This window comes from Oncorhynchus clarkii, chromosome 2 (assembly GCF_045791955.1).
Source record: "Oncorhynchus clarkii lewisi isolate Uvic-CL-2024 chromosome 2, UVic_Ocla_1.0, whole genome shotgun sequence".
NCBI lineage: Eukaryota > Metazoa > Chordata > Actinopteri > Salmoniformes > Salmonidae > Oncorhynchus > Oncorhynchus clarkii.
Genome location: NC_092148.1, coordinates 22196543 through 22219921, shown reverse-complemented (window position 1 = coordinate 22219921; position 23379 = coordinate 22196543). Strand labels below are relative to the sequence as shown.

The window sequence follows — 23379 nt, the reverse complement described above, 5'->3', positions numbered from 1 at the left end:
TCAAGTTGTAGAAACATCTCAAGGATGATCAATGGAAACAGGATGCAACTGGATGCAACATAGCAAAGGGTCTGAATACTTGTGTAAATAAGGTATTTCTGTTTTATTTATTTTTTATACATTTGCAACATTTTCAAAAACCAGTTTTCTCTTTGTCATTTTGGGGTATTGTGTGTAGATTGCTGAGAAAATGTGTTTATTTAATACATTTTAGAATAAGGCTATAACTTCAAGGGGTCTGAATACTCTCCGAAGGCACTGTATATATTATCATTAGTATACTATCATAAGTATTTCTATACTCCTACTACCAGTCACTTTTTATGTATAAACCCACCTCAACAACTCCAGTACCCCTGCACATTGAATAAGGTACTGGCACTTGTTTGTGACAGATCCCAGAGCTGCTTTTCAATACAGACCAGATCTGGTTGTTGGGCTCCCCTGGTGGGCCTGTTTGGAACCTGGGTGTACATCCCAAATTACACCCATTCCCTATTTAGTGCAATACTATATAGGGAATATGGTGCCAATACGGATGCAGAATTGGTATGTTAGGCTTTTTAGCTGAACGTTTTACCAAAGATTTTTATAACTAAACCAAGATAGACCACCACCTGTCGTTTTCAAAGGGAACAAATTAGTCATAGTGGGCCGAACAAGTAAGGAGGTAGGCAGAAGCGAGCACGAGCTAGTGAGATCCTATTGGCACGTTCTCCGCATGCATCTGCATATTTCCGGATCATCTCCTCTGTGAAGTGCGCTTGTGCAATAACTAAATTCAACCTTTGCATTCCTTCTAAACAATTTAGTCCACTCTCCATAACACATTCTAGTTTTGAGAACAGAAAACTGTATTGAAATCAAATTATTATTCAATGAGAAAATGTGCAGAATGTTGCCCAAAATTAATCTCGTTCCATCTTCTCCCACGGCCGGCCAGTGGGCTTCCTCTCACTATTATATTCCGTAGTGAGTGGAAACGCCAAGCAGATGCTTCACATTTATACATCTGGTGAATTGCCGGTCTCATTGTTCCATCTGTGGTTTTACTGCTCCAACCGTCGCTGGACTAGGACAATGCTGCCATCTAGTGGTTTGCCAGGGCATCGCACCAAAACTCCTAAATATTGTATTTGAAATGGTGTGATTTTGATAGTGCTGATTTAGTTTAAAATAGGCTAATCATACATAATCATTGGTGGGTACCAATGGACCTTTCCAATCCAATGTGAAAGTATGACATACTCAAATACACATCGCAAACACATTTATTTTGTTGTGTAAAGAGGACAGTACAATGATGCCACAAGGCAGATAAGTAGCAGGAAGCCACAAAGCATATAAAAGAATACAGCTATGCTTAAGGTTTTCCTCCTTCAAAAAACATAGGATTGCACTACCACCTTATCGCCAGGTAAGAGATGATCAAGTTAACAATACAATTTCCCCCCAGTGTGAGACTGAAGCAGTCAGCCCACTGCTGGTTATATCAAGTAAACACAGACACAAAAGAGACAAAAAGACACCACTACACATATTCTACACACACACACCCCTCCATCCCTCATTCAAAAGGCACACTTGACTTGTGAATCAAACCAGGGACAGGGATATTTTATCTCTTGATTACTTAGTTAATTTATTTTGAGTGACTCCATGACATGCTGGGAATCACAGCTTAAAGGTCTAATCTAATTCAACTGGTTTGTTTATCCAACAGCCCAACAGAAACATCATATGATGTGCATACAGTAGAGTACACATTTGAAACACATTCATATTACCTTCTTAAGGAGAGACCCTCTCAAGTCAATTCCTCCTTGGCTCACTGCTACTGCTGAGGGCATTAAGTGAAGCTAGGTACATATTGTTTTTGTGTCTCTTCAAATCAACTGAGACATTAACTGTTGTCTGTATATTTTATTCATGCAGGGCAAAAGCTTACAGTAAGTGTTTTAACTGATGCTCCCATAAGAGCTCTTATTTGTCTCATGGGTTATTATGATGTTCAGGACAAAACTGCTTATGAAACAGGGTTGGGGTCAATTCCTTTTCTATTCAGTCGATTAGGGAGTTAAACATTTTTGCTCAATGTTTCTCTATGAGAACATTTTGGAATTAGAATTTTAGTTTACTTTCAGAATTGACTGAATTGAAATGGGAATGGCCACAACTCTGATATAAGCTACCCGTTTATCTGGTATAAGATACCTGTGTCTCTTGTATTAGATACCTGTGTCTCTTGTATAAGATACCTGATTTTCTGGTATAAGATACCTGTTTTTCTGGTATAAGATACCTGATTTTCTGGTATAAGATACCTGTTTTTCTGGTATAAGATACCTGTTTTTCTGGTATAAGATACCTGTTTTTCTGGTATAAGATACCTGTGTCTCTGGTATAAGATACCTGTTTTTCTTGTATAAGATACCTGTGTCTCTTGTATAAGATACCTGTGTCTCTTGTATAAGATACCTGTGTCTCTTGTATAAGATACCTGTGTCTCTTGTATAAGATACCTGTGTCTCTTGTATTAGATACCTGTGTCTCTGGTATAAGATACCTGTTTCTCTCTTTGGCAAAATCTCAACATGCTGTTAATTTTTTTGGCTTCATGAAAACAGTGAACAGCTCACACCTTGTGGGATACTAACTGTTTCTATCTCTACTTACTGTATAATGGTGCCAAACCATACAATGTTTTCTGACTCTTAAATGTTTTGAATTGTGAACATGTATAATGTGCAATCTTGTTTTAGGGACCTACACTATCCCAATGTTTTAATCAATATGCCCCTAAAGAGATAAATAATATTGTACTGAATTGAATACCTCTACTAATCACTCCACTAGAGCAGGTAAACACAGCTGAGTGACCAGAGCCTGGATAAACCTCAGGCAGGATAAAGCCCCACATACTAAGTCCTTGCCTGTATTTTTAGCATGCTGGCCTTTCTCTAAAGTGATTTGGATGAACAGTTGGTTGAGAAGGGACAGGGCAGGGTAGGTGAGGGTGAGGGTGGAGAGGGGTTGTAGGAGCAGGTGGGGCATACACAGAGCCCTGAGGGGGGTGGTGCCCGTCTCTAGCCTGGCCTCTCTCATTCAGCATACTGGTGTGGAGTCAAAGCAGAACTCAGTCAGTCTGGTTTTACATAGAACACATGCTTGAGTATTGTCAGTAAACCCTACACTACAGTAACCTATCAGGCAAAACCTTAACATCTGGATATGATTTGCTTCACTCACATACGCACCTTTAATTTATTCACACTCACCAACACAAATTCACTGATTCACATACAACCACACATATAAATACACACATGGGTTTAGACAGCAAAGAGAAAGGGCTGCAGTTACAGTATGCTGATGATGTAAACACAGTGAGATCACAGGAGGTTGGTGCCACCTCAATTAGGGAGGATGGGCTCGTGGTAATGACTGGAGCGGAATCGGTGGAATGGTATCAAACACATGGTTTGATGTCATTCCAGTCGCTCCGTTTCAGCCATTATTATGAGCCGTCCTCCCCTCAGCAGCCTCCATTGAGTGAGATCCAGGCCTGTATTCATATAGCATCTCAGAGTAGGAGTGCTGAACTAGGATCAGTTTAGCCTTTTACTTCACAAGAAATAAGATAACATGGAAACTCCTACTCTGAGACACTTTTTGAATACCGGCCATGGTCAGGTGGGGTTAGGGCCCTTATTCATCATGCATCTCAGAGTAGGAGTGCTGATCTAAGATCCGCTTCTAGGATCAATTTAGCCTTTTACATTTTAATGAATGGACAGGGGGGGACCTGATCCTAGACATGCACTCTTACTCTGAAATACTTGATACTTACAGCTCCTGGTCCAACCCAGCCTGTCTAGTCAATGTGGATGGTCAGTGGGGCAGCTCCTGCATGACCTCTTCGGCCAGCTGTGTGATGAGTCGCCAGGCCTCGCGGATGTGACGTGACTCGGTGGTGCGGGCGCAGACGGCGAAGCGCAGCACAAACTGACCAGACAGCTGGCACGGCACCAGGTGGATCTTCCTGCCATTGTTGATCCTCTTCAGCAAGGTCTCGTTCACCTCGTTGGAGCCCTTATAGGAGGAAAGGTAAGATAGTTTGCCTCCCAAATAGCACCCTATTCCCTATATAGTGCACCCTATTACCTATATATCCCATTGGGCTCTGGTAAAAAAAAGTAGTGCAGTATATAGGGAACAGTGTGCCATTTAGGATGTAACAATAGTCAAATACTTTTTAAAAACTTAAATAAATGTATGCCGGCAATGTGAACTAAAACTATACCATAGACCTAACGATAAATTATTTTAGTCTATTCCAGTCCAAAGATAGTTTCCGAACGTTTATGAACGTTTGATGATCATGTCCTGAACTAACATTCACAGTTGGCTGAATTGTCTTACCTTAAGTCTAAAGCAGACCAGCCCCAAGACGACGTCTGCACTGATCTCAAAGCGCTGGTCAGCTCGAACCAGGCTCTCAAACTCTTTGGCCAACTCCACATGCTGTAAAAGACAGAGAGACAGTCATTCATTCATACTCAGACAGCCTTCCACTGAAGTCTGAGGTGCTGCTTATGGAAATGCATTAAGGTGAACTTCTTGATATGGACACTAGGTGGCACCATAGTAACTTAATTTGAATTAATTATTTTTCCTATAGGGTGGTGTCCTTACAGCAGCTAGCTAGCTGGCTGTTGTAATATACCTTCAGCAAATGCTGAAACCATAAATTGTAGCTACATTGTCTTTCATGTTCATTTACCCTCGAGAAAGGCTCCATTCTCAATCAAAGGGTTAATGTGATGACACCTGTTAGACATGTGAAAATACTAGAAGAACATTAAAGCACATAGCCCTATCCATACAACTCCCTGAATCGAACAGAAAATGCATTGTTGTTTAGTATGCCCATGGAACCAGATATATCTCAGTCTTAGTACGGAAATGAAAAGCACAAGCTCTTTGACAATGAATCTAGTCATAGAAAGGTCAGTATTAGCCCAAAGGCTGGCAGATGGTGACTGTCCAAAGATGATCTACAGTATGCAGCCGGCTATATATTTGTATCCCCGTGGACCGGTTAGTACATAAAACAATCTCCATTCAGGCTGCAAAGGCATCGATTTCCTTTTTAACTTGATTTAGTGGCGACAAAATGGTGGCTAATGCTACTTCCTGACATTGCGTACAGCGTTCAGACCAATGGTAAACAACAGTAGGCTGCAACCTGATTGGCTGAACGCGATTCACAACATCCGGGAATTGCAAATAGCCACTAGCATGGTGGTGGAAAATGGTGTTTCATAAAGTAAGTATGCTTATATCCCCCGTTTTTTTATGCCTTCTCAACATTATATCAAGTTAAGAAGCAAAGTGATGCCTTTGCAGCCTGAATGGAGAATGTTTTATGTACGAACCAGTCCACAGGGGATACGAATGTATAGCCGGTTGCATAGATTCCCTTTGGATGATAAAATGAAACAACTCAATATCGCCATCTGCCGGCCTTTGTGGCTAGGTCAGTATGTACTTTTATGTTTGTACAAAGACGCCCGGAAATCTGAAGAAAATAACCAAGAAATAGTCGTGAAACTGCCCAACCTTCCTTGGAGGGAAACCTCCAAGCTAAATACCATGTCCTATTTCAGCTCACCCTGTTCAAACTCTTATTCACCACAGGATCAAACATGTCATTCATTCACTAATCTGTGTGTGGCATTGAATGCTTAATGAGAACCGAAACGTGCATCATTGCATGTAATCACAATTACACAGTAGTACATCATGCTGTACAGTATTTGTAACCAAAGTCTGAGTGAGAACAGCCAGGACAGGACTATTAGTAATAACTCCAATGCCAACTCAGTCATTAATGAGGCCAAAACCCTGGTCCTAACTGTGATTATTAGCTGACCACTCCACTTCCTCATTCCCAGCCAGTAGGTCACCACCACTATGAGGTTTAATGGTCCGTGTGTGTCCACTATAATTAATTTACTGTTTGGATGTCTATTCAGAAACTGCATGCTGCTGTACCAAGAGGACAGCACAAGCCCCATACAGAGACATTTCTATGTAATCTGACCTACAGTAGTCAATGGTCAACTTGTTGAATAGCACTGTTTTGTAAAAAAGACAACTGTAGCCTACATATGATTGATTACAAACATGCTTTACTGGAGTTGTTCTATCTAATATAGACAGTAGATGAATGCAGTATGCCTCAGTGTATGGCTGGAGGCCTTATGTGTTGCTGCTGCTGCTGTTGCTTCATTTACTGATAGAACTAGATAGACACAGACCAGGCTGATTTGATTGACAGACAGAGGAAGGGAAGGGAACCAAAGCTGTTTCTCTGCTTTGCTGTTACCTTACGGATGTAGTCCTGAAGGCCTTTGAGCCCATACATCCGGAACACAAACCACATCTTGAGAGAGCGGAACCTTCGGCCGAGTGGAATCTGCCAGTGCTGTGAGGTAGTGTGAGGTAGAGGGGGAGATAGGGTGAGGCAGAGGGGGATAAGTGGGTTAGGGTTAGTGGAGCAAACAGAATTAACTCCTCTGATATGACATCCAGCGTCACTCTTACACATAGACAGAATATAATGATAATAAATAACCATTCAGCTTACCCTGTAATCTGTGACCAGCCCTGTAAATAAACAGATGAGTAATTATACTATTAGAAATTCACAGCCAACATTTTAATTCACTGTAGTCCATCACTTATAGTGTGTGTCTATACCATAGTTATTAGCATATTATGGAATGTTGTTACCATCGCTGAGCTTTATACCAAATCATTACAGCACCTCTCTCTCTCTCTCTCTCTCTCTCTCTCTCTCTCTCTCTCTCTCTCTCTCTCTCTCTCTCTCTCTCTCTCTCTCTCTCTCTCTCTCTCTCTCTCTCTCTCTCTCTCTCTCTCTCTCTCTCTCTCTCTCTCTCTCTCTCTCTCTCTCTCTCTCTCTCTCTCTCTCTCTCTCTCTCAATTCAATTAAATTCAAGGGCTTTATTGGCATGGAAAACAGATTTTAACATTGCCAGATCAAGTCTCTCTCTCTTGCTCATTGCCTCCACATACAGTAGAAAAGCCCTGTTGCAGTGGCAATAACCTGTAATTTCATTGAGCTGGAGCTGGGGGAGCAGTGGCCTTACTGTGAGCAGGCTCCCTCTGTGAGGAGAGGTTGGCCAGTCTTTTGTCTTTCTGTCAGTCCAATTAAGGAGGAGGCTTCAGGCACAGCTGCAGCCTGCCAGAGGCAGACTCTTGTGCTGTGTAACTGCGTCCCAAATGGCATCGTATTCCCTACATAGTGCACTACTTTGACCAGGACCCATAGAGTCCTATGGGTCCTGGTCAAAGTAGTGCAATATCTAAGGAATAGGGTTCCAATTGGGACACAGACTACATCTGCATCTGAGATGGGTGACACTCTGTCACTGGCTAACACTGGCAGGCAGCGATGCAACAGGACCATTAGTGGACTATTACAGTGCAAATGTTTTGTTGGGAGGACGTGAGGGACATCGGTAATTGAATTGGATTGTTTTAGAGTGACATATTTTGTAAGGCGTGTTATTAGGAGAGCGTTTGGACGCTTTATTGTATTAGCTCTCTAACACAAGCACACACAAACATACAGTGCAACTACAGTACATGAACACGTTGCACACACACATGTTTGTACACACACATACACGTTTGCACACACACACACACTCAAGCATATGCACACACGTTTCCATGCGTACACACACACACACTTCCTAGCCATATAAAACATGGGGCTGTGGTGGTGAGTATTAGTTTATCCACCTTGGGTTTATTAGCAAGCCTAAAGCCAGCAGGATTGTGAGGTGAGTAAGCCGACAGACCCTCAGATCCTTGATGTGATATACTGGGCTCTCACACTAACACCATTCACATCCCATTACATTACAGGGACTCCAGACATCATCTGCACTTGATCAAATTAAACCACTATACTGTCAATAGGCTGATGAGACTATTGCTAGATTTACCACATTTAAAACTAATAGATTGGGAATAACACAAAAAAGTGATGTCAATACACACTATTGTCAGTGTAAAAATATCTACCTGACTCTTGATGATCATGTTTCAGGTATAGAGGATCCATCTTGAAGGCCCCAATGAGATCAGATCTTTTCCTCACCCTATGGACAGACACTGAAACACTTAAACTCTGTTACCCTCTTAGAGCTCCCACAGAAAACAGAAGGGAAGGCTAAAGGGCAAGGCTTTTTAAGAAAAGCACAGAAAACAGCTCCCCCACATACAGAAGCTGTTCAGTGCTACATTAAGTCTTACAAAAGACACACATTACTGAAGTAATTTATCATCTCTATTTTAGTGACGTATATTCTCTTTTTGTTAACTTATATTGAACAATAAAGTTGTATTGTATTGTAAAGTGACAATGGTCTAATGGAACACCCTACAGTGGATGACACTGCAGCAGGCAGTGAAAAATACACTATAGCGTCATAAAAAAAGAAGCAGACAGCTATTTCTGAGCAGACTATACAAGTCTCTCCTTACATAAGTCATTTCCTTTGTGAACTGACTTTGTTAACTGACTTTGTTAACTGACAACTCACTGGGGATGGAGGAGGGCATTGAGCGTTCTATCAACAAGAAATGTTGGGGTTGTTTGTGGGGTGATGAGAGAGAGGGCAGATGGGATGCCTATTCCCACCCACTCTGTTTAAAGAATGCTTTAGGTGTCTAGATAGTACTTCTGGAGGTGACTTTGTTATGACGGCCCATTGTAGAGTAGTGTAGTCAATAGCCACAATAGCAACAGTGTAACTAAGGACGGGGAGAATAGTACAGCCTTAGATTTTAGGTTATAGACACATATACAGTTGCACAGTGTCGTGCTGAGCTCACAAGGAAGTTTAGATTTGAATCAATATTAAAAACCATGTTGAAGCTGCTCCACTCTCCCCATAGAACAGAAAAGATGGAAAAATATATATCTATATTATACAAATAAAGATTTTACTTAAGGAAGTTGTATGTTTTTATTTTAATGACCAGCAGGGAATTGTACAGACTGTCCCCCCTGTCAGATAAAACAACCTGTTCATTAATAAAACAATGTTTCTAGAAAGGCTGACTGTCAATCACTTGATAACTTACCACATTGTAGAGCAGTCAAAGTTGACTAACAACCATTTGTGTGGGTTGAAATTGAATGAGTCTGCAAACTGAAAGAGATAAGAGTCAGCCATTCAAATCAGCTGATTTCGATGCAAATGTACAGGTCACCCTCATAATACACAAGCCATTTTTTTTCCATTTAACTGTAGGAAAACAGTAGTCTTATAACATATTTGACTTGTCAAAGCCCCTTGTTGCCATCGCTAGGTTTGCACTGACTGCAGCTGGCTTACCACCACAACAGATAACATATTTCACTAGGATGGCTCCAAATATATGGCGTACGCAGCATATCTAACACCTAGGCAACCTTTATTTGAAATGCTAAATAGAGCATCTTGCACAATAACTCTATTGTCACCACCTTGATTCCTCAAAGAGAGAAATCTCCAGTCTCATCTATTTGCTCTCTATCGCTGATTTTCTAATATCCTTCCCATCTGCCTTCACAGACGCAATAAAAGCAGGCAGCAATAGGAGACAATATCAATCAGAGGGGCTCGTGCCCAGTTGTTACCATGCTGACAGATGCAGGAGCCTGCCTATCACTCATATCCTAGCAACCAGCCTCAGCTGCAGAGGGAGCCGGTGTGCCTGACTGCCTGTCATTCAGGTGTGTGTGTGTGTGTGTGTGTGTGTGTGTGTGCGCGTGTGTGTGTGTGCCCGCCTCCTCTACTACATCCCTGCCCCCCCCACCCCCAACCCAAACATTGTTTGAACTTGTGTCGCTAATAAACAGTGATATTTCTTGGACGAGGAGAGCAGCAGGGTTTTATCTAAAGGTCTGATGATGCCTGAGGAAATTACTTTAGCCTTATCTGTGCTCTCAGTGTGTCTCTCCACTCGGCTTCGCTAGGCTGGAGAGACGCATGCTGTTCAAAAGGCCAACGGATGCTCTTCTAATTTCCTACCAATTTTTGGGCATATTACTCATTCTAGCACACTTCCCTCTTGACAGTCAAATTAAGTTATTATCAAACACAAATTATAATGGGTGTAAATACAAGTATGTTCACTGACAATTTAACTGGAAGTGTGTGTGTGTGTGTATTTGTGTCTGGTTTCTAACCTCAATGCCGTTCAACAGGGGTCTGAATTCAGGACAAATAAAGGAACTCCCAGCATATGCAGCATCAATGTGCATCCATATTTTCTCTGCATTACCTGAGACAAAAACACAAATGTGTAGAACCAGTAGTACAGAAACATACAAAGCTGGTTCTGAGACATGGCTGTACAGTAGATTCCTATGTCTTTATCAGTCTACAACCACATGTCGGTGCTAATAGACAGCCTTTAGGAGTATGTTAATAATGCTTTGAGAATCATACTTACATATGGGCCCAAGTTCAGTAATGTGATCAAATGCACATGAGGGAGTGGTCCCAAGAGTAGCACAGAACTAAATGAAAGAACACAAATCAACAACTCATAAAGTAACATCTTCATGACAACAATGAGTGAGGTGTACTGTATTATGATGGTCTAACAAAGGGCTCTAGCATAACTGAAAATATGCCATAACACATGAACGATATGATAATCATACCTGTAATTTCCTCCTCTAAAGATAGCCATAGAAAGAGATTTGTCCATTCAGATAAACACTGTGATTAGGACATCTTTGTCCGTTGGGAGACAGACTAGGCCAGTATAGTAATCATTTACAGATACTGATCTCCTGGCGTTTATCATGGGTTAACAAGATCCAGTTTCATTTGGTTTGGCAGAGGAGGCGATTACAATTAACAGTTCATGCTATTTAGGCCTCAGGGCATGGTACACACAAACAGTAGTGGACGGGGAGAGGAAGATGAACGGTGAATTACATCTTTCTCCCAACTGTTGCCACTGTGAGTCTATGTGTGGGTTCTAGGGCTAGACTGTTGTTTCAATATGCATGTTCTTTCTGGAAATATACAGTACATTACATTATATTCATAAGAGTGTGTTTGTGGACTGTATTGGACTATTGGTTATTTCTGATTGACTATTGACTATTGTTTGGACAGTTGATTGTGGCATTTTCTTTATAATAAGGGGAAAATCAATGTGTCCATTCTAAGTGGCAATTTGCCGCCTCAAAGCTTGTCCATGTAAATGGACATGTGTTCTGTTCTTACATAGAAGGGGATGAGTGTGTTCTGTTCTTACATACAGTGCCTTGCAAAACAATTCACCCCCTTGGCGTTTTTCCTATTTTGTAGCATTACAACCTGTAATTTAAATGGATTTTTTATTTGGTTTTCACACAAAATAGTCCAAATTGGTGAAGTGAAAATAAAAATAAAAACTTGTTTCCAAAAATTCAAAAAAAAAATCTAAACGGAAAAGTGGTGTGTTCATATGTATTCACCCCCTTTGCTATGAAGCCCCGAAATAAGATCTGGTGCAACCAATTACCTTCAGAAGTCACATAATTAGTTAAATAAAGTCCACCTGTGTGCAATCTAAGTGTCACATGATCTGTCACATGATCTCAGTATATATACACACCTGTTCTGAAAGGCACCAGAGTCTAAGCAAGGGGCGCCACCAAGCAAACGGCACTATGAAGACCAAGAAGCTCTCCAAACAGGTCAGGGACAAGCTTGCGGAGAAGTACAGATCAGGGTTGGGTTACAAAAGAAATATCTGAAACTTTTAACATCCCACAGAGCACCATTATGTTTTTCCATCGGCAGGGACTGGGAAAATGGTCAGAATTGAAGGAATGATGGATGGCGCTAAATACAGGGAAATTCTTGAGGGAAACCTGTTTCAGTCTTCCAGAGATTTGAGACTGGGACGGAGGTTCACCTACCAGCAGGATAATGACCCTAAGCATACTGCTAAAGCAACACTCAAGTGGTTTAATGGGAAACATTTAAATGTCTTGGAATGGCCCAGACCCCAATCCAATTGAGAATCTGTGGTATGACTTAAAGATTTGCTGTACACCAGCGGAACCCATCCAACTTGAAGGAGCTGGAGCAGTTTTGCCTTGAAGAATGGGCAAAACTCCCAGTGGCTAGATGTGCCAAGCTTATAGAGACATATCCCAAGAGTCTTGCAGCTGTAATTGCTGCAAAAGGTGGCTCTACAAAGTATTGACTTTGTGGGGGTGAATAGTTATGCACGCTCAAGTTCTGTTTTTTGGTCTTATTTCTTGTTTGTTTTACAATTAAAAAAATGTTGCATCTTCAAAGTGCATGTTGTGTAAATCAAAATGATATACAAACCCCCTAAAAATACATTTAAGATCCCTTTTTTTCAATTTTCGCCTAAATGACATACCCAAATCTAACTGCCTGTAACTCAGGCCCTGAAGCAAGGATATTTAAAAAAAATAATTAGCTTTATTTAACTAGGCAAGTCAGTTAAGAACACATTCTTATTTTCAATGGCGGCCTAGGAGGGGGTTAACTGCCTGTTCAGGGGAAGAACGACAGATTTGTACCTTGTCAGCTCAGGGATTTGAACTTGCAACCTTCCGGTTACTAGTCCAACGCTCTAACCACTAGGCTACCCTGCCGCCCCATATTATGCATATTATTGGTACCGTTTGTGGAAATGTGAATTGAATGTAGGAGAATGGTAGAAGAAAATACAAAGAAAAGAAAAAGCAATCTTTTTCTACCACCATCTTTGAAATGCAAGAGAAAAGTCATAATTCTAGCCATCACTCTGGTTGTAATTCCGACGGTGTACACAAGTTGGCAGCAGTGTATGTGCAAAATTTCAGACGGATAACTTGAAGAATGAGCGAACTACATGACATTTAGTGTGAAGTCCCCAGGTACATTTGGGAAAATCATGAAGGAGACATTCGCATTCATATTCCATTTTTCAGCAAGAATATCACCAAATCTGTATATTTGGACTTTGATTTAGCTTTTGAAGTATTAGTATCCATATTATAAGTTCAACATTTGCAAAACAACCAGTTTTCATAACTTCATAACTCTGAATATCCTTATAATTTTTGTCCAAAATGAAAAGGCATGCTGTCGTACAAGGTTAGTAGCTACATTTTACAACATATACATGGATACTCCCGTAAAGCCCAGCTCATTGGCTATCTATCTAACTTTGTTTGGTTGGTGCTTATTTGACAAAGATACAGTCGTTCAAGTGATGGCCGCCCACGTCATCGGCGTGCCAAGAAGGCATCGCTCTCTGACCAAATATGGTGTCCTATAGGATATACTACACCCCTAATGAAATAGTGAAGTCTTGTTACCTTCTAGGATCTCTGCGGAATAGATACAAACGTGATTTGACTCGTTGAAACAACGTTTAGGGTGAGATTTTCACAAATTCCTTTCTTTGCAAATTGAACGAGTAGAAATACAAAATCGATTTTTAGAATATGAAAAAGGATTTTAAAAGGATTTTATCTAACAAAACAACACTTCATGTTATCTCTGGGACCATTTGGATGATAAATCAGAGCACGATTTAAGAATGTAAGTACACATTTCACCTTCAGAAATGAATTTATCAAACCTATCGCGATGAAAAATATGTTTTGTTGTTAGGAGCACTCCTCAAACAATAGCATGGCATTTTTTTCACTGCATGATTTACAACTGTCCCATTGACGGGAACGCTGATTGAGTTTGAGCTTAAATTTATTTTATTTTTACATGGACAGTGCACATTAATCAACGTTTCAGTAAAAGTGCCGGTTTTAGCCAGCAGGCTATTTTTCAACCGCAGTCCCTGGGCAGGTTATTAAAAACAATTACAATATAGACAATCATTGAGCAGTGAGCACACAGAGCAACATAGGACAAGCAAGACGTAGCATACAGACAGAGCAACATAGAACAAAAAGCCGCAAGACAAAATTCATAAAAGCAACAAAGTGTTTCCACACCTCACAAGCTACAGACAACAGACAACATGGAAAGCGGCAATACACAGCTAGGGATTATGTTCACAAATCTGATTGACCTTTAGCCATGTCTTCATGCATTTTGTGAAAGTGTGATATGTGGTGCAGTTATGTGTGTCTGATGGCAGTGTATTCCAGACATTGGAAGCTCTCACAGAGAAAGCAGATTTACTAAAGGTGCTTTTCCTTAATAAGGGAACTATACAGTCACCTCTCATGGCAGACCTTGTGGATCTGCTGCCATATATTTGGGTCTTCTATTTAACAAAAATACTGAGTGGAGGGGGAGCCAGGCCATTTAGGATCTTGAATACAAGACATGCGTCGGTGTATTGCACAAGATTTTCCCAAGTCAGGAGCTCATGCTTTCTGAGGATGTAACAGTGATGATGGCTATTGGGCTTCCTATCAAGCACTTTGAGAGCCTGTTTGTAGACAGACTGAATATGTTTTAATGTCGTACAGCAAGCTTGGGCCCAACTAGTCAAGCAGTATGTTAAGTGGGGGAGTATCATAGATTTGAAGTACAATTTTGCTACCTCTGTAGTCAAACAATTTCGTATAAATCTGAAATTAGCTAGTTGGAATTTGGTTATTTGAATTACCTTTTTCACATGCTTTTTAATAGAGAGGTTGGAATCAAGTATGATGCCAAGGTACTTAAAATTAGATACCACCTGGAGCTTCTCCCCTGACACATAGACATCTGGCTCAGTAGCATCTGTTGCCCTCTTTGTGAAGAACATGCAAACAGTTTTTTCACATTGAGATGCAAACACGAGTCACTGAGCCACTTTGTAACCTGGACCATTACAGTAGTGAGTTCTTGTTCAGCTTGTTGTTTGCTCTTTGTTGTTTGCTCATTTGAACTTCAGACCCCGTACAGACAGAAGGCAGATCATTAATGTACAGGCTGAACAGGAGGAGCCCCAGTATTGACCCTTGGGGCACGCCCACATCATAGCCAAGAGTGGGCGACAGCTCATTGCTCCCTCTGACACACTGAGTTCTGCCTTCAAGGTATGATTTCATCCATCTCAAGGATCCTTAAGAAGTTTTACATTTAAGGCAGCAAAATAGGAAATATGCCAAGGGGGTGAATACTTTTGCAAGCCACTGTACTGTAGAAGGGGATGGGTGTGTTCTGTTCTTACGTAGAAGGGGATGAGTCCTGCAGCCTTGTCTTCCTGTATCATTCTCCGGAGGGTCTCTCCCTGGACAGCGTACTTGTCTGACTGCTCCGTTGGAATCTTCTTCATCCTCACTCCGGCAATCATACCTGCTCGTTCCACCGAGCAGTGAGCCTGTTCAAAGAGCGTAGAGTAGAGTTAACACAGGTGACTTCAAGATAGCCAACTATGTCACAACCCAAAAAGAGTAGATGATATACATGTAGATCACTTCAAGAAATTGTACAACGTCAAACCAAATAGAGCTCCTAAGATAGCCAACAACATCACAAAGAGAGATAATGATTTTGGTGACTTAAAGACAGCCAACACCGTCACGGCAACCAGATTTAAGCAAGATCATGATAATAGGTTATTTTACAGTATTCTAAATTATCATTCTATCTCGGCATATAGTACTCTACATTTGGCCAAAGATTAAATAATGTTTGTAGTCCGTCCATCATGTAAGATGTTAAAGTACCAGTTGTACTGTGTGACATCACGGGCTATTTTCCTCTTCCCCATAAAGGCCAGTGTTGTCCTAGGGGCAGAGCAATAATCTAATCCCATCCTGCTCAGGTCAACAGAGCAGAGCTAGCATGACTGTGCTGCCTGACAAACAGACCCATATCACAAGAAAGGCTTACAAAATGACTAATTCAAGGCAGAAAGGAGTTGAAGAAAGCTACAAAAAAAGCAGAGATGTATTTATTTTAGCTCACTTTAATTCATTGTACAGGATGTAAAAAGGGGATGTCTCCCTCAGAGTGACCTGACCATTGCACTGACCATTTATAGCCCAGTGGCCCATTGAAACAAAAGAATATAGGGGTCTCCCGAGTGGGGCAGCAGTCTAAGGCACTGCGCCATTTGGAGGTTTCGACCGGTGGGGCTTTACTTGGCTCATCGCGCTTTAGTGACTCCTTGTGGCAGGCCAGGTGCCTGCGGGCTGACTCCGGTCACCAGTTCAACGGTGTTTCTTCTGACACATTGGTGTGGCTGGCTTCCAGGTTAAGCTGGCGGGTGTTAAGGAGCGCGGTTAGGCGAGTCATGTTTCGGAGGACACATGACTCCACCATCGCCTCTCGCAAGCCCATTGGGGAGTTGCAGCGATAAGACAAGATCGAATATTGGGGTGAAAAAGGGGGTAAAAAATATATATACAAAAAATAAATAATAATAATAAACACAATATAAAACAATTATGATGATAATATATGTCAAGGTAATTGGCAAATTATAGCACCAAATAATACTAATAATAATGTGCATTTGAGCATGTACAGTATGTGACATTTGTAGTGCTACAATTAATGAAGCTTTGATTAACGAGACATTATTTATCTTATCATTTGTATTATTTTGTACTAGAATTTGCCATTTACCTTGAATCATATTATCATTATTATTATTTGCCAATGGGCCACTAGGCTATACATAAATGCAATGGTCAGGTCACTGAAGGAGACGTCATCGTCTGGGCTCTGGGTGGGCCACTCAAGGACATTCAAAAACTTGTCATGTAGCCACTCCTCCATTGGGAGTTGTTGTCCTGTTGGAAGGTGAACCTTCGCCCCAGTCTGAGGTCCTGAGCGCTTTGGAGCAGGTTTTCATCAAGGATCCCTCTGTACTTTGCTCTGTAAATCTTTCCCTCAATCCAGACTAGTCTCCCAATCCCTGCCATTGAAAAACATTCCCACAGCATTTTGCTGCCACCACCATGCTTCACTGTAGGGATGGTATTGGCCAGGTGATGAGCAGTGCCTGGTTTCCTCCAAACTTGACGCTTGGCATTCAGACCAAAGGTGAATTCAAAGAGTTCAATCTTGGTTTCATCAGACCAGAGAATCTTGTTTAGGTTTAGGTGTTTTTTGGCAAACTCTAAGCGGGCTGTCTTGTGCCTTTTACTGAGGAGTGGCTTCCGTCTGGCCACTCTACCATAAAGGCCTGATTGGTGGAGTGCTGCAGAGATGGTTGTCCTTCTGGAAGGTTCTCCCATCTCCACAGAGGAACTCTGGAGCTCTGTCAGAGTGACCATCGGGTTCTTGGTCACCTCCCTGACCTAGGTCCTTCTCCCCTGATTGCTCAGGTGGCCAGCTCAAGGAAGAGTCTTGGTGGTTCCAAACTTCTTACATTTAAGAATGATCGAGGCCACAGTGTTCTTGGGGATTTTCAATGCTGCAGACATTTTTTGGTACCCTTCCCCAGATCTGTGCCTCGACACAATCCTGTCTCGGAGCTCTACAGACAATTAATTCGACCCCATGGCTAATTTTTTGCTCTGACATGCACTGTCAACTGTTGGACTTTATATAGACAGGTGTGTGCCTTTCCAAATCATGTCCAATCAATTGAATTTACCACAGGTGAATTCCAATCAAGCTGTAGAAACCTCTCAACCTCTCAATTTAAAGTCTCATAGCAAAGGATCTGAATATTTATGTAAATAAGTTAAAATTTTTATATATATATATATATATATACACACATTTGCAAACATTTCTAAAAAGCTGTTTTTGCGTTGTCATTATGGGTTATTATGTGTAGATTGATGAGGGAAACATTTTATTTAATCAATTTTAGAACAAGGCTTTACGTAACAAAATGTGGAAAAAGTGAGGGGGTCTGAATACTTTCCTAATGCAGTGTATATCATATTTTAAACAATAGATAAAGAGGAACTAATACCCAAAATTATAACGATAAAAAGCAAACATTTGTTTATTATTTTGTGAATGATTCCCTCTTTATCTATTGGTTAATAACACACCTGCATTACGGTGGGTCTGATTGGGTTAAAGTGCTCTAAAGTAATCATCCAGTTATGTGGCCTGACCTGTTCAGGGTAAGAGTAGGATTAATAAGAGCAAGAGTAGAAACCTGACCTGGTCGGAGGAGTAGGCCACCAGTTTGGAGGTAATGCCAGTCTCTGGACGCTGTGGGTCACTGGCCAGGATCATTCTGACCGCCCTGGAGCGGGCAGCTAGGAGAGCCACCAGAGTCGCCTCACTGGCCGTACCCTTCAGAAAGACAGAGGAAAGTAAGTGGGGTGATTTTCAATGACTTCAGTCAAACCAGTAGGCCTTGCAACATGTACCTCATCTGGTGTCATAGGGAGGGTCAAGACAAACTGTCTTGGGAAGTCTGGTTAGATCAGATACCCAGTGCAAAATGTTCTATAAAACACGTACTTTACATATAAAATCTGCTCCATACAAACCTGATGGTTTTCAAAGAACTCTTGTTCTTTGCTGAGGCTATTCATATGCACAGCCACTAAGCATCATCAATGCCTATTGAGTCAGCTTGTTGTGTTGTTAGAATATCCTTTGATCCTATCTGCTAGCCTGCCTGTTAACAATAATGTCCACACCTTAATGACTGAAAATAACTGATATGTCTCAGACACCCACAAGTCATTTGTTCAACTATTATTTAGGAAAATGTATGCGACACAACAAATGTTCAGATTGCACATATCGAGCATGACTCCTGAACTAATGGAAATATCAAGTTAGATCACGTAAATCAATCCATCCTGAGTTTTACAATGGTGTGAAGTGGCGCTCTGGCTGTGGTTTCAGGAAGGAGGCGGCCGATAAGTTGGCATGGTGTAAAACGGATGAGGGTGTTTAGTCGATTAACAGGGAGTAAATAATAAAGCCGTCAAAAATATAACCTAAACCAGACCTCAATCATGCCTGCATGGGTCTCCCGAGTGGCGCAGCAGTCTAAGACATTTCATCTCAGTAAAAGAGGCATCACTACAGTCCCTGGTTTGAATCCAGGCTGTATCATCCGGCTGTGATTGGGAGTCCGGCGCGCACAATTCGGCCAGGGTAGGTCGAACCTAGTAAATAATAATTTGTTCTTAACTGACTTGCCTAGTTAAATAAAGGTTGCATACTGACCTTAACCCTGTCTAGTAGATGAATGACAGATATTAAATAGGATACCAATCATTAATCAACATGTTTCATAAAAAGGGCCTACATGAACATAGGTTCCAAATCATTATGACCATATTCAGGTAAAGCATTTGACATTACATACTGTAATTAGGTTATACACTTTTAAATAACATTGTAGAACCATGCCTAAAGCATTAAAAACCCAGGATACATATTTCTCTCCCCAATGGTATTTAGCAACATTGCATTACCCAACACCACAAGATAATTGGCACTCCCGAACGCAGCTTCAGACCCCCAACCTGAGCATGGTCAAAAGGAACAAACAATTCACCTCTTCAAATTCAAGGATTAAAGTAATCGTCCAATGGAAATTTCCCTTTTAAAAGTTCAGATTCTGCTAACTTATACCCAAAATGTTATTGACTCATCCTATACTTGTATTTGTGGCCAAAGCAGAAATTGGAGAAAAAACTCCACCTCAAACTTGTATCACAAAGAGACCGTTTAAAAATGCTTGCTATTTCCTCATAGAAGATGATATCATCCTCCTGAGAAGGATGAGCTGGCCAATCAAATCAAATGTTATTTATCACATGCGCCAAATACAACAGCTGTAGAAATGCTTACTTGTAATCCCTGTAATTATCTATGCATGTAATGACCACGCATAGATAATAAACAGAAAGTAAAAGAAGTGGGACAATGGGGGGCCGTCAATGCAAATCGTCCGAGTAGATATTTGATTGGCTGTTCAGGGGTAGAAGCTGTTAAGAAGACTTTTGGACCTAGACTTGCCGCTCCGGTACCGCTTGTGGTAGCAGAGAGAACAGTCTATGACTAGGATGGCTGGAGTCTTTGGCAATTTTTAGGGCCTTCCTCTGACAACGCCTGATATAGAGATCCTGGTTGGCAGGAAGCTTGGCCCCAGTGATGCACTGGGCCATACGCACTACCCTCTGTAGTGCCTTGTGGTCTGAGGCCAAGCAGTTGCCATACCAGGTGGTGATGCAACCAGTAAGGATGCTCTTGATACTGCAGCTGTAGAACATTTTGAGGATCTGAGGATTCATGCCAAATCTTTTCAGTCTCCTCAGGGAGAATAGGCATTGTCGTTTCCTCTTCATGACTGTCATGGTGTGTTTGGACCAAAGAAACTCGTTGGTGTTGTGGACACCAAGGAACTTGAAGCTCTCAACCTGCTCTCAATCCACTACATCCCCGCCGATGAGAATGGGGGTGTGCTCGGCCCTCCTTTTCCTGTAGTCCACGATCATCCACTTTGTCTTGATCACATTGAGGGAGAGGTTGTTATCACTGCCAGGCCTCTGACCTCCTCCCTATAGGCTGTCTCATCGTTGTCGGTAATCAGGCCTACCAATGTTGTGTCGTCGGCAAACTTAATGATGGTGTATTGGAGTCGTGCTTCGCCATGCAGTCATGAATGAACAGGGAGTACAGGAGGGGACTGAGCACACACACCTTAGGGGCCCCCGTGTTGATGATCAGCGTGGCAGATGTGTTGTTACCTAACCTTACCACCTGGGGGAAGCCCGTCAGGAAGTCCAGGATCCAGTTGCAAAGGGAGGTGTTTAGTCCCATGGTCCTTAGCACAGTGATGAGCTTTGAGGGCATGCTGTGTTGAACACTGAGCTGTAGTCAATGAATAGCATTCTCATATTGGGCATTCCTTTTTTCCATGTGGGAAAGGGCAATGTTAAGTGCAATATAAGATCTGTGGATCTGTTGGTGCGGTATGCAAATTGGAGTGGGTCTAGGGTTTCTGGGATAATGGCCAGCCTTTCAAAGCACTTCATGGCTACAGACATGAGCGCTACAGGTCAATAGTCATTTGAGCAGGTTACCTTGGTGTTCTTGGACACATAGACTATGGTGGTCTGCTTGAAACATGTAGGTATTACAGACTCGGTAAGGGACAGGTTGAAAATGTCAGTGAAGACACTTGCCAGTTGGTCAGCGCATGCTCAGAGTGCACATCCTGGTTATCCGTCTGGCAGTGTGGCCTTGTAAATGTTGACCTGTTTAAAGGTCTTACTCACATTGGCTCCGCAGAGTGTGGTCACATAGTCATGTGGAACAGTTGGTGCTCTCATGCATGCTTCAGTGTTGCTTTTCCCTCGAAGCGTACATAGATGTCATTAAGCCCGTCTGGTAGGCCTGTGTCATTGGGCAGCTCGCAGCTGTGCTTCCCTTCGTAGTCCGTAATAGTTTGCAAGCCCTGCCATATTCGACGAGCGTCGGAGTCGGTGTAGTAGGATTCAATCTTAGTCCTGTATTGACGCTTTGCCTGTTTGATGGTTTGTCGGAGGGCATAGTGTGATTTCCTATAAGCGTCCTCTCCTTGAAAGCGCCAGCTGTACCCTTTAACTCAGTGCGGATGTTGCCTGTAATCCGTGGCTTCTGGTTGTGGTATGTACATACGGTCACTGTGGGGACGACGTCATTGATGCACTTATTGATGAAGCCAGTGACTGATGTGGTGTACTCCTCAATACCATTGGAAGAATCCTGGAACATATTATAGTCTGTGCTAGCAAAACAGTCCTGTAGCTTAGCATCTGCGTCATCTGACCCTACGTATTGAACGATTCACTGGTACTTCCTGCTTTAGTTTTAGCTTGTAAGCAGGAATCAGGAGGATAGAGTTATGGTCAGATTTGCCAAATGGAGGGCGAGGGAGAGCTTTGTACTCGTCTCTGTGTGTGGAGTAAAGGTGGTCTAGAGTTTTTTTACTGGCTGGCACATCTAACATGCTGGTAGAAATGAGGTAAAACGGATTTAAGATTCCACACATTAAATTCCCCGGCTACTAGGAGCGCCGCCTCTGGATGAACATTTTCTTGTTTGCATATGGCCTTATACAGCTCATTGAGTGCAGTCTTAGTGCCAGCATCGGTTTGTGGTGGTAAATAGACAGCTACGAAGAATATAGATGAAACCTCTTTTGGTAAATACTGTGGTCTACTGCTTATCATGAGATACTCTACCTCAGACGAGCAAAACCTTGAGACTTCCTTAATATTATATTTAGTGCACCGGCTGTTATTGACATATAAACACAGACCGCCAGCCCCTGTCTTACTGGAGGCAGCTGTTCTATCTTGTCGATGCACGGAAAACCCAGCCAGCTGTATGTTATCCATGTCGTCGTTCAGCCACGACTCAGTGAAACATAAGATATTACAGTTTTTACAGCACTCCACTCGCATTAATATTTTTAATGACTAGCATACACCCACACCCTTCTGTTGTTGGGGTACGCCGCCCATACCCTTCCAACACCTAAAAACAGCTTTCTAACATACTTCATTAAACATTTTGGGAAGGAAAACTATTTCACTCATATTGTCATTAATTATAGGTCATATTACATATCCATTTGGAAACACTGTACCATCATATTGGTTAATTTGCATCAATTCCATTAAGTAGAAATAGCAAACATTAACAAAACATGTGCACTTTGTAATGATAACTTTAATCAACAAATAGCATGATTAGAGATATAAAGAGTTAATAATAGCGGAGCAAACAAACAAATGCTAAAAACCAATGGTGACTGTGTCCAACTAGAGGCTTTACTGATACCTGTGTAGCCTGAGCCTTGTTAGAGTAAGTCTAGAACACACATGTGCATACCATAGCCAGGATAGATTGGGTTTCTTTCCATTCTTTTCATTTGTCAGTAATGAACAGGTCCGTCAGATAGTTGGGGAGGTTTCACATCATTAACTATACAGGCTATACAGAATAATGGCACTAGATATACTGCTCACCCAGGACCAGGTCCTAATCCCCGACACTGGGAAGAGAAAAAGACTGCAATATAGAGGCCAGGGTGCGGGTGCCCTGACAAAACTATGGCGGAGAGTAAATAAACCGTCTCTACCCTCTCTTCTATTGGCAAATGTACAATCAATGGAGAAGAAATTAGCTCCGTTCGAGACTATGGTGTATGTTTCTTGGTTAACAACAGGTGATGCACGATCTCTAATATTAAGGAAGTGTCAAGGTTCTGCTCGCCTGAGTTAGAATACCTCATGATAAGCTGTAGACCATACTATTTACCAAGATAGTTTTCATCTATATTTTTCGTAGCAGTGAGGACAGACGCTGGGATACGAAAAGCAAGTACAGGTAGTGAATATTTAATAAATAACCAACATAAAACAAACAAGGACAGTGTCTGGAC

The 23379-nt window shown here is 41.7% G+C and overlaps 1 protein-coding gene across 5 annotated transcripts in view; it reads right to left on the bottom strand.

The window, feature by feature from the left end:
- Positions 1-1255: 1255 nt before the first annotated feature.
- Positions 1256-23379, bottom strand: part of LOC139424451 (aromatic-L-amino-acid decarboxylase-like) — a 34169-nt gene continuing 12045 nt past the window's right edge. Inside the window, exons 5-16 of one of the 5 annotated variants that reach the window (XR_011635942.1) lie at positions 18141-18275; positions 15238-15387; positions 10540-10606; positions 10274-10368; positions 9184-9251; positions 8119-8195; positions 6653-6672; positions 6392-6490; positions 4423-4524; positions 2457-4092; positions 2325-2412; positions 1256-2258 (exon numbers count right to left, since the gene is read on the bottom strand). Coding sequence is in view for 2 of the 5 variants with exons in the window: in XM_071176306.1 (XP_071032407.1) it covers positions 3892-4092; positions 4423-4524; positions 6392-6490; positions 6653-6672; positions 8119-8195; positions 9184-9251; positions 10274-10368; positions 10540-10606; positions 15238-15387; positions 18141-18275 (1014 nt within the window). In the remaining 3 variants the exon portion in view is untranslated. Of the gene's footprint in view, positions 4093-4422; positions 4525-6391; positions 6491-6652; positions 6673-8118; positions 8196-9183; positions 9252-10273; positions 10369-10539; positions 10607-15237; positions 15388-18140; positions 18276-23379 lie in introns of all 5 variants that reach the window. The other 4 variants (XR_011635944.1, XR_011635943.1, XM_071176306.1 and 1 more) reach the window with 4 other exon arrangements.